The sequence below is a fragment of the Pundamilia nyererei genome, unplaced genomic scaffold (genome assembly GCF_000239375.1).
Source record: "Pundamilia nyererei isolate P.nyererei 1_Seehausen unplaced genomic scaffold, PunNye1.0 scaffold00087, whole genome shotgun sequence".
Taxonomy (NCBI): domain Eukaryota; kingdom Metazoa; phylum Chordata; class Actinopteri; order Cichliformes; family Cichlidae; genus Pundamilia; species Pundamilia nyererei.
In genome coordinates, this window is record NW_005187488.1 from 160,868 (window position 1) to 172,437 (window position 11,570).

Sequence of the window (11,570 nt, forward strand, 5' to 3'; positions counted from 1 at the left end):
CTTCACCGCGGCTGAAGCTACTTCTCCCACCGACTCAATGCAAACTTTCCACAACAAAGGAGCTACTATCACACACAAGTTTCTTAAAGGTTTCTTAAAGGAAAACTGGCAGTAAGAAGAGATTTTGCTACTTCTGATTTTAGATTCCTTTAAACTTTAATGGTATAGCAGGAAGTGGTCCCCTTAACCAAAAAAGCAAAAACGCAAAGGAAAAAGACAATGCCACAGGCATCTTAATAAGATCAGAATCAGAAAGACTTTATTTATCCCCAAGGGGCAATTAAGATACAACAGAGCAGCATGACATTGAACATTAGGACAGGGCATAAAGAGGCAATAAGAGTGAGATAATAAATACATAGAATATACAGTACAGATGTCATCCTCTTCCTTTTCACCTCAAGCCTCATTTGCTGAATTCAAGTCAGGCACTTAAACAAACGAGAATAAGTATATACATGCTCAATTATTCCCAATATTGTCACAATTACTTATTGTCCTGCAACCCTCCACACAGCTGACAAGAGCCAGCTAAACAACAACATTAGCTGGTTTTAAGCTAACATCATGCCAGCTAATGTTAGGTTCTAGTATGCTAAAAATCTTTCCTTTCCCTCTGATAAACAGTTTGATTACATTTTCTCATGGGGAGTCCATCAGATGTTCATTTCAAAGACTGTTTCACTAACACCTGCTAACAGCAGCTAAATGAGGCTAACAGTAGCTAACAGCAGCAGAAACTACCAACAGTTCTGGATATCCTAAACAATCCACTTCAGTATCGCTGGTATCGGTCAAAAGTGAGCTTCTCTGGCTCACTGACCTGTATCAGACTCATTTCACAAAGTTTTACCGCTTCTTCCAGAATAAATAAGCATTGATAGCTGAACTGACAGCCATCCACAGATAGTGAAAAACTTTGGGGCAGATCTGGATCTGGTTCAGACATTAGTAGAAACACGCTGGCCAGCCACAGCATTTATTGGGTACAGTCTAAACTTAATGTTTTTGATCTCTCTTGGTTGACGAAAAGATGTTTGTCCTGTAGCAGCCACCCTAGTTATGTTTATACACTTGAACTGGGAGAAAAGGAATGCTGCAATCTTCTTTTATACAGTGTAACTTTAACCATAAGCACTGTCTACTCTTTTGAAGACAGATGAAGGCTAAACTCAAAGAATCCTAACTGAATCTCGGTTTCTTGACCAACTTTTGGACTGAAATCTAATTAAGTAGAGTTATTTGTTCTTTGTCTTGGCGCCTACCTGTTCGAGTTTCCCATAAAAGCCACCCAAAACCGAGACCAGAGTGGGAGCAGATTTCTCACCATGTTTGTATTTTCCCACACTGATTTTGAGTACTACACTTTACTTGTTGGACATTTTTGTGGATGTTTTAAAGAAACGGGACCTTCCTCTTTCAACCTCCCACCAAAACTATTTGTGTGAGCATTTTTTTTATGCTCCTTGTACTGTGTTTGTTATTCTCTTGAGAAGCCCCCACAGCTTCACATCCACCTACACCCAGCTGGACGATGGCGCCCTGCCCACCGTCCCCTTTACTTGAAGAACTCTCCAGCTGGCCCCTCTCACCTCTGAGGAGCCTACATCTCCCTCGCTCTCTCTGCGTGAGACAAGAAATCATCCTGTGCTGATTAGCAGGAAACTTTACAGCCCTGCATTTGTGTGTTTTACAAGTAGACTTGTTTTCTATTCTGGGAGTAATGTGCTGAATAAGACTGCCTGAAGGGGCCTTTTTCCCTGACATGGTCTGTCTGCACGTTAATCTGTGATGAAAGGCTTGTGGCAGTGTTTGTTTAAATGTACACATTAATCAGAAGTAGCACCACCTACATGACTGAACTCCATTTGGGATTCAGATATTTATCAGTCCCACAGAGGCTTTGCCAGGCCTGAAACATTATCTCCCCTTGTCTTATATAGCAGGCTGAATATTGAATAGCGGTATTAGATTATAACTCTCTGAGGGGAAATATGAATCCTTGAAGCAAAACGAACTGAACAGGGAAGGATTGTGCTTTAATTAATGTTTGTCTCATGGCCTTTTGACAAGCTCTGAATATTACCGCCCATATATCAAAGCATCTGCAGAGCTCTGTGAGCTCCTATTAGTCAGATCACAGTCGCAAGTAATGTACATCCAGCAAAACATAAACTTTAACAGTGTTTCAAATAAAAAGACACAGCTGCAAGGTACCTCATTAGACCCTGCGGGAAACAGACAACACGAACATTCTTCTTAATTCTGCACAGGAAACAGTAAAAGCAGACAAGCCCGTCTCGTATGGCCTTGTAAAAGTTCATGGATGGCTCTGTTATTAAAGGCAGCCCTGACTTTGCAGGCTTTTTAAGAGAAAAAGGAGCTGATTGCATTTTTTTGTTGTTTAATTTTATTAGGAAACATTAAAAGCAGTACATGTGCTGAGCGCTTTAAAGGAAAGAGGTTGAAGGAAAGGACGGGGACTGTTATAATCTAATTTAGTGAGTAATTTGGTTAGCTGCAAAATTAAAAATACTGGATGTCAGTGAATTTCCATATGCATGTGTTTTATTTTTATTTAGTGGTAACTGTGTATAAGACTGCAATGAGCTGCACAATCTCTATTTTTAAATGCGTTTATATTCTCTACACTTTGTACAGTATAATAAGGGCGCAAACTTCACAGATCGACTCAGACTCACCCGATGTATTATCTTATTTTCTCTTTCATTCTTCAGGAGGATACAGATCACAACTACTACACATCAAAAACGTACGGCCCTTCAGATCCGATGAGCAAGGGCTTGTGGGTAAATATCGACCAGATGGACAAGGACAAAGTGAAGATCCACGGCATTCTGTCCAACACACACAGACAAGCTGCGGTAAGTCAACACACATCATGAGAGGAGATTTACTCGATGTTGGCATATTTAAAGACATTTGATACCAAAAATTATCCATCAGATGTGTGTTTTTCACTCTGATAAATGGTTATGAGCTATAATTTTATTATCCTGAAAATGAATCTGAGCATTTTAAAGGAAATATGTTTACATCTGAACCTTACTTATGTTGAATTCTGTGTACAGGTGCTTTGATCTGCTTTAGCTCGGTTCACAGATGTTGGTGTTTTTTCCAGAAATGGACCTATTGCTCCATCTACAACTGCTGCTCACTACAATATCTTTGTTACTGTGGAACCACAATTATTATCCAACTTTAAGACATTTTACATTTGACACAGTAAAGATTGGTAGGACATAATAAGACTAACAGTCTTTCTGCGTTTAGTTGGACAAAGGCACAACTTTTATATTTCTGCCACTGTACAACAGAAGTTTGTGGTTCCTTTTTTGTATATTTTTATATTTAATGACTGAAAAGCATGTTTTATCAGATTGAGATCAGGTGACTGACTTGGACATTGAAAAATGCCCCATTTCTTTGCTTTGGAAACTCTTGGGTTGCTTTTGTGGTATGCTATGGGTCATTATCCATTTGCATTGTAAAGCTCTGTCTGGTCAGCTTTGCAGCATTTGGCTGAGTCTGAGCAGAGAGCATAGCCCTGTACACTTCACAATTCATCCTGCTACTTCTATCAGCAGGCACATCATCAATAAAGACTAGTGGCCCAGTTCCACTGGCAGCCATACATGCCCATGCCATAATTCATCCTTTGAGCTGTTTCTCTCCTTCATCCTTTTCTCTTCCTATCATTCTGGTTCAAGCTAATCTTGGTTTCATCTGTCAAAATAAGTTTTTTCCAAAACTGTGCAGACTCTTTTAAATGTTTTCTGCCAAAGTCTAATCTGTCCTTCCTGTTCTTGACTATAACCTTGTCATAAACCCTCTGTATTTCCATTCATGAAGGGGATACTTGCTTAGATGTTATGAAGTAGAAATAATTCACCATGCACTTTAGTTGACCCTTTTTAAGAATGAACCAGATTGTAGATTTGGGACATCCAACGAAGCAGACATAACATATAAAGCTGACTTAAAGTGTACAATTTGTCACTGTAAATGAGGAGGATCGTGACAATAACCCCTCTGAAAACAGTTATTTTCTTATCACTACACACACATTACTGGAAGGACTACGGTTGTTTTTAAGGCTAAAAACAGCAAGTAATTCTTCTTGCATTTTTACCATTAAAAGTATCCCTGCAGTGAAAAAATTAGAAAGCTCCCCTCCCTCCACCTCAGCACAAGCAGGTGATGCATGCAAGCTGCATACTGATGGAGTCACACAAGGCAGCAGCAGACTGACTGAGAAACAAAGCAGAATTGCAGTAAAAGAAAGAGAGAGAGAAAGAAAAACTGCCCAGGGTGAGCAATAGCTGGCAAGGATACAGAATAGAGGCCCACATTGTGAATTCTGCTCCTTTACCTTCAGCTGGGTGGTGATGGATTGAGCTATCCACTCTGAGGCAAGCTATTCATTTTAGCCACTGAACGTCCCGGCTAAGAAGCGAGGAGTTCTTGTAAACAGCATCGGGGAAAGGTTCTCTGACTTTGTTTTACGAAGTGAATTCCTAATTCAGCGGTCAACTGAGGAATCTGGAGTCAAAAGTAGACGCTGGAATTCTCGGCTGAATAATTTGATTTCATATTGGAGCGAAAGAAGCAGGGAAAACCATCTGTGCTGAACAGATCTGCGGCACAACCTCAGCAGACTAACGTTTTAAACAAATAGACTTTTTAATGAAGACAGTTAAAGTCCTGCATATACTCAGAGATCTTCCTTCCAAACTGTGCCGGCTGCCAGCTATTACTCAAAGAAATTGGCTAATAAAGTTGTAAAACAAAATGCAGTCACAGAGGTTAGCTTCATCACCGGAGTGCAGAAAAGTTAAGCTCTGGATTGTCTCTATGGTCTTCAAGATTCATCGTGGTTTGCCACAGGATTACTCCCTCTGGCACAATCTGTAGGACCATGCATAATATCAGCATGTTCACTGTGGACTGTCCATCTCCATAACACTTACTGGCAGTGTCTGGAATTTAACCCGAGGGATAAAACAATGAATGTAAACTATAATTTATAGGATACATTTTTGGCTACCCTGTAGTCTCTTAAAGATAATTTTATTATGTCTCCGTTCATTTGAAAATATTTATAAATACAATATGAGCCCATCTCTGTGTAAAAGCTTGTTGTTAAAATATTTCCCGTGAGAAATGGTAGGCCTCAAGAATCTACAGCCATGCTAGCAGCTCTATGAGGGTACGCTGGATAATGCTTTGAGCTAAATGCTAACGTTAGCATGAAACATACATTGGTAACAGTGATGTTGATGATTTTTGGCTGGTCAAATATTACCATTTAGAAGATTTTAGTATGGTGAGTTAGTGTGAAAAGAAAGAGCTAATTAGTCTGGATGAAGCACACAGGAAAGCTATTGTTAGCTGTTAAACTTAAAGCATGACTTTCCTCCGCTACGAAGTGACCGGATAGACTATTTCTGCTAACTGTTACTACCAACTCCAGCACAGTGTTTCCTAATCACTGTACAGCGGCACATATGTGTGTCGTGAGAAATCATCAGGTGTACCGTGCTGCACGGTACACCTGATGAAAATCTAGAGCACGGTCCGTGCTCTAGATTTTCAAGGTGCCGAATTGCACCTCACTGAGAGGTGATGTGTGCACATTAGTCATGCGATTATTCCTACTAGTATGCTAGAGCAGTGTTTCCCAACCTTTACGAGCCACGGAACATATTTTACATTGGAAAGATCACACGGCACATCACCAAACAAAAAAATCACCAAAAGCAAATTGATCATTTCCCCCCGCGCACCAGGTATAGCAGAATTGGTTCGATTTGACCCCAGTATAGCTTTTATGCTTTCTTGTAACCACTACTCATGCTAGGGCCTTCATCTCCAGGACCCAGGTCAGATTGACAACTTTCTCTTTTCAAATATGTATCTATTGCTATCATGCGCTGGATCGTCTCACAGTTGGCAACCTATTTAATTAGAGCAGGTAGTTGTACTGCCCTCTAGTGGAAGAGAATGTAATTGTTCTGCCCGTTACTCAGGCTGATTGCTTAGAGTACTAATCACACCTGATCATTTCTCATGGCACACCTATGCGCTGTGGCACAGTGGTTGGGAAACACTGATCTAGAGGGTTGAGATTTCTACCGGTAATATGTGTCTTGGGTTTTACCAAAAAGATCTTTTCCTGCCACGCCATTTTTTTTCTGTCTCAATCTAATAGAAATTTATAGTAAAACGTAAAAAGTGGTCTCAAGTGAGCCTTGAATTTTATGTATGGGTCAGTTCAGAGGGTAGGTAAAGACATATTTCATACTTCTGACTTTGGGAGTCACAGTGCTGACATGTAAGTCCCGAGCCATATCCTCATTTCTCTATATTTTGCTAGGAAAATGGGGAATAGTTGCACTGATTTATTGAAGCATGTACAAACATACATGGAAGAACAGTAAACCCTACTTTTGTCCACTGCCTTATTCACAAGGGGCCAAACTGTATAATATATTTGGCATTTTTTGACAGATTCAACTAAAGAAGTGGGAAGCATTTGTATTTTAGTGAAACAACCTTTGCTCATCGTACTTTATAAATTCAAAAGAAGATCTGGCTCTTTGAAAGCAGAATATAATAAACTAAGGGGTGGCTCAAGACTTCATGTTTTCCTAGGTAAAAAACGACCGCCACTGAATAGTTACATGCAGAGATAAGGTGTATATGTCATTTAATGGTCAGGCATTGTACAGCTACAAACATTTCACCCCCATGTCATACTGTGTATGGTTGTGTGTGACAAATAAAATTTGAATTTGAATTTGAATATAAGTATTTCTCCATGAGTGTTTAAGAAAGTACTGTCATTGCTTCACATTGTATATTTCAGCTGTGACATAAACATTTTTTTTCAGCAAAACTTTGAGTTCAGTGTTTGTCTTTTTTAGTTTGTAGGACTTCTTTCTTCTCATAAAGATTACCCTGTAAAGTAGAGCAGATGTATCACACCGGGCACTTTGGTATTTGTTTTTCACATTTTCCTTCTAATCTAAATCCTCTTTGTTTTTTTAAGATCAAAACAGCTTTTTCTTGGATCCTGTCTTAGCTCTATCATCCTGACTGAGGTCATCTGTCTGTTTTTTGTTTTTGTTTTTTCACAGAGAGTTAATCTGTCCTTCGATTTTCCTTTTTACGGACATTACCTGCGTGAAATCACAGTGGCGACCGGTGGTAAGTGAACACTGCTTTTGCCCTCTGTTCTCAGCCATATTTATTAGTGTTATTATTGGATATACTGCCTGTGCTTGGTATATTATACTGTACACAGACAGATTTTTATTGCTATGGGGTTTAGCAGGGAATGTGGTGAGATTTATGAAATGAGTCTGGAGTACAGAGGCATTTATGAAATGGGGAAGAAAACCACAGTCTGTGTGCATACATGTGTTCATGTCTGAATGTGTTTCTAGTACTTGGTGAACCTGTGGGTGTGGTGTGGCTACTGTACAAAGAGATATCCCCCCTAAATACAGAAAAGGGGACCAAACAATGAGTTATTTCTGCAAAAGATGCTTCTTGGAAACTAAATCAGGGAGATTCAGGGTTTAAAAACCTTGTCTGGCACAAACCACAGTACAAAACCACCAACAACAATCTTCCAGCCAAGCAGGCAGCCTGATACAAGACATTTACAGCTCTTACCTCCGTGGGATAGTCTGCTAGAGTAGGGGATAAAACAACAAACCACTCCCAACACTCTGCACACCAGACTTAACTGGAGGAGAAACCAGACCAGTAGGTTTGGACGGGAGACAGGAGTCGTTCTGCCGAGTGACCCAGCGCACCCTGATAGACGTGGATAAAGAGGTTGGGGTATCAGAGGATGTGTATCTGGGGGCGAGACACATGACGCAGCAGACGTGTTTGCCAGAGTGTGCAAAGCAATTTTCCACTTGAGTCTTGATGGCGAAACCGCAACACCCCAACCGTCTATTATCACATCAAAGACTAAAGCCCTGCACTTACTCAACTATTTCAGAGATGTTGTGCAGCGTTTAACTGTCGGTGGAATAATAAAGAAATAATCAGTTGTGTCTCTTATCTTCATTCTCGTCACTGTCTCGTGTCCCCACTTGATCCTCGATCGCTGGGGAAAGTTCAGCGGGCTTTAGAGACGTTCTGGATGATGGTGAGGAGGAACGGATGGGCAGAGGCGCTACTAGCCCGAAAGAGATAACAGGAATTTGCATTTCTCCAGACAGAGATGGAGGGACAAGGCCGCGAAGAAGAGGAGGAGGAGGCAGCTATCTGCCTCTCACAGGCCTCGGGGACTTTGTCTCCGAGACACCCTCCTCATATCCCTCCATTTCAGGACCTATCAGTCAGCTCGCCCTCCTCTCACCACTGTACCATCTTTGCAGCCTGCCTTCATTTCTGTCAGCAGGTCACACTTTTTACTTAAGCAGATATTTTTCTTTCTTGCTTCCTACGCGGAAAAACTCTGCTGGAAAAGATAATTTCTTAACAGAGGGTGACAAAACGGCAGCGGAGTTGCATTCGGATTTCATTACTTTCCAAACAGTAAAGCAGCCAATCCTCAAACATATTAATGATCCAGGCACCAAGACTGGGTTGGCATGTATCCTGAATACACATCTATGGTCCAAGTGTACTTTTCAACTTTTTTGATACAGTGACTGTAGATTTAAACATCAAAAAGGCCTCATTCTAAGAACTTAAGGTGCATTTCCTCTTTAAACTGCCTACATTGATGGACTCTCATGTTAAACATGGCCAAAGTTTCAAATAATGAGGTTAGCATATCCCAGTAAGCCAGAAGCCTGAGGCTTCAAGTAAAAACACCCTGTTTTAGACTTTTTGTTGTAATATTTGCTTTATATGATGTCAGTGAGAGCAGATATCCCTATTTTGTTCACATCAGTTGAACAGCTCAGGCTGTGAGCACAGAAGCTTCATGCACATTCTGTTAGCGAGGGGCATCCAATCAAAAGAAAGGTGGCTTAAAGGGAGGTTGGCGTCAACAGAGACAGTTCTGGTGAACTGAGGCACTGGACAAAGGCCCAGTATAATACACATAAAGATTATTCTAAACTACAGAGAGCCAACATTAAAGTACAGAGTGAGAAATTAACCGAGTAGGTTCCCATTGATGTTTTAGCTTTCTGGAAAAGTAATGGTGGCTGTTTTAAAATGAAATAAGGCAGATTACTGTAGATACTAATACACAAGGACGTCAATTTCTAGTGGAAACAGGTTCAAGGAATGTCTTTAACAATGAATAAAAATAATGAATACAAATATTAATAATAGAATTAAGACTTTTCTACTTTTCTTCAAAGTAAACTAAAAGAAAAAAGTGACGCATGCACATTTGAATAATTCTGCTTACAACATACTGCAGTCAGCTGAGAGCCAGAGTAGAGAGGCTGAGTGTGAATATAAGTGATGAAATATGATCTGACCGCTGCCAGCTGTTATCAAGCTGTGCACTGATTTCAGTGGTTGGTCTGTCACTTGTTAGAGGAAGAATGCATGCATCGGCTTACAGGAAACACAGGACAACTGCACGAATCAGCTTGGTTTTTTTCATGTTTTGCAGTCATTAATGTTTAAGGTGCCAAATGCATAACATTCGTGAGGTGTGAGGTACTTAAACTCTTGGGAACAAAAGCTCATATGAAATGTCATTAGAAGAAGACATGAGGAAGACAACAAACAGCAAGATTTTCATTAGAAAGAGTCGCCCCTCGATCTGGACTAACAGCACTGCTCTGTTTTGTGTTGTTTTAAGAAAATCACTCTGTGCATCAGACTGCCACACTATGTAAAAATGTACTATATGAGAGCAATGTTATACTGTTCCTTCAGTCTCATCTTTGTGTTAGTGTCTCCCACCTGTTTCCCTTAGCCTCAGTACCTTGTTTAGAAATTGTCTGAGTCTCTTCTTGCCCTTTGTCATGTTATCCGCCAGTGCTGCGTGTCCCTGGCTCTGTGGTTACCAGTATTTAGTTTTTAGTGTTTAGTTTAGTTTTTGGACTTTGTTTATTTTATAAATTTGAGTTTACACTGTCTCCTTCGATCCTTAGCCTTCCTACCACACAGCTGTCCTGTGACACCCACTCCCTCCCTAATTTTTTTCTTATCAAATCTCTATGTGAAACCTCTTCTTGGCTCACAACTGAGCTGTGATGAAGAGAAAAATCCTGTAAATTAAAGACAGCTCAGTACGAAGGAACAAAGATTGTCTAAACACAACATCAGTAAAGTGAAGCTTTGACCTTGTGGGACTGCTAATTCCTGCTCATGTTTTTGGACAGCAGCACACACAGACACAGCTCCTGAAATAAAGAAGTGTCTTCTGCTGTCCCTCCTTTCTGAACGCTCCCTCTTTCCATTACTTCTATTTCTCTGTTGTTCCCTCGTGTATGCCTCCTGTTCTGTCCAGTCTCCTACTGCTGTAAGTGACGGCCATAATGAATGAATCGCCTCTCTATTGAGCGCCCCGCAGCTCTCACCTCTTTAGTGTATTGAGAGGCTGTCTGATTTTCTTTAGACTGTCAAATAAGTGGGATTATGTATTCAGGGGGTTGCTGGTGGTAGAAAGCAAAGGCATCAAGGCTAAGAAATAAAACATTTCAACCCTGGGCTTTATGTTTTCAGAGAAGTGTGTGTTTGGTTGGGTATTTTTTATTTCTTTATTTCTTTAGCTTTTAAGGGTTGAAAGTGGAGCCCAGAGGCAGAAGGTGAGCTACAAGCACAGGCTTAGGTAGAATGATGGGTGTCAGGTTTGTTTCTGTAATGCAGATTTGTTCACTCCTCTGCAGTGTCTTTTATTTTGAAAAATTTGCAGACTCACTGTTCAGTTCCTTTGTCTGACTTCCTCAGCAATAATGGTGCCCTTGCATATGTTGCATATGTGGCTAATGCCCTTGTCCCTTCTATAGTTTTATATTAAAAGATTCAAATTATTGAGTTAAATTATTAAGTCTAATAATTATTTGGCTACACAATGTGAAACAGTCACAAACCCCATGCCATTTCTACTTCTAGAGGACTGAACTGAATTGCTTGAAGTATTCAGCTAGTTGTTTTTCATACTGCTTATTTTCTCAAGCACAACTTGTATCCTTTCTTACCCTAATGAAATACTTCTTTAAAATTGTCCCTGGCATCAAACTTCAAGGAAATACCCTCTGAAGTACCTACCTGTCAGGCATCACAGCAGCTAGGATGACAAGACATAAGGCTCAATACATGAGTGGGGCACAAGTGCCTTGGGAATCCCACAGGCAAATGGGAACCACAAAGAAGCCACCAGGAAAGTTGCAACCACCAAATACCTGCAGAGGGTAAGGCAAGTCCTGAGGAGTGAGCTGAATGGAAAAACCAAGATCAGGGTAATCAACACCTGTGCCCTGCCAGTGATCAGATACCATGCTGGGATAATAAGCTGGCCAAAGAAGGAGATAGAAGCCATTGACATCAAGACAAGGAAGCACCTTGTCTAGAAATCCTACCAGTGGCTGGACAATGCTGGACTGAAAGAAAGC

At 40.6% G+C, this 11,570-nt stretch overlaps 1 protein-coding gene across 1 annotated transcript in view; it reads left to right on the forward strand.

The window, feature by feature from the left end:
* Positions 1 to 11,570, forward strand: part of plxdc2b (plexin domain containing 2b) — a 121,089-nt gene that overhangs the window by 60,595 nt on the left and 48,924 nt on the right. Inside the window, exons 3-4 of the mRNA XM_005738793.2 lie at positions 2,739 to 2,885; positions 7,161 to 7,230. Of these exons, the coding sequence (XP_005738850.1) occupies positions 2,739 to 2,885; positions 7,161 to 7,230 (217 nt within the window). The remainder of the gene's footprint in view (positions 1 to 2,738; positions 2,886 to 7,160; positions 7,231 to 11,570) is intronic.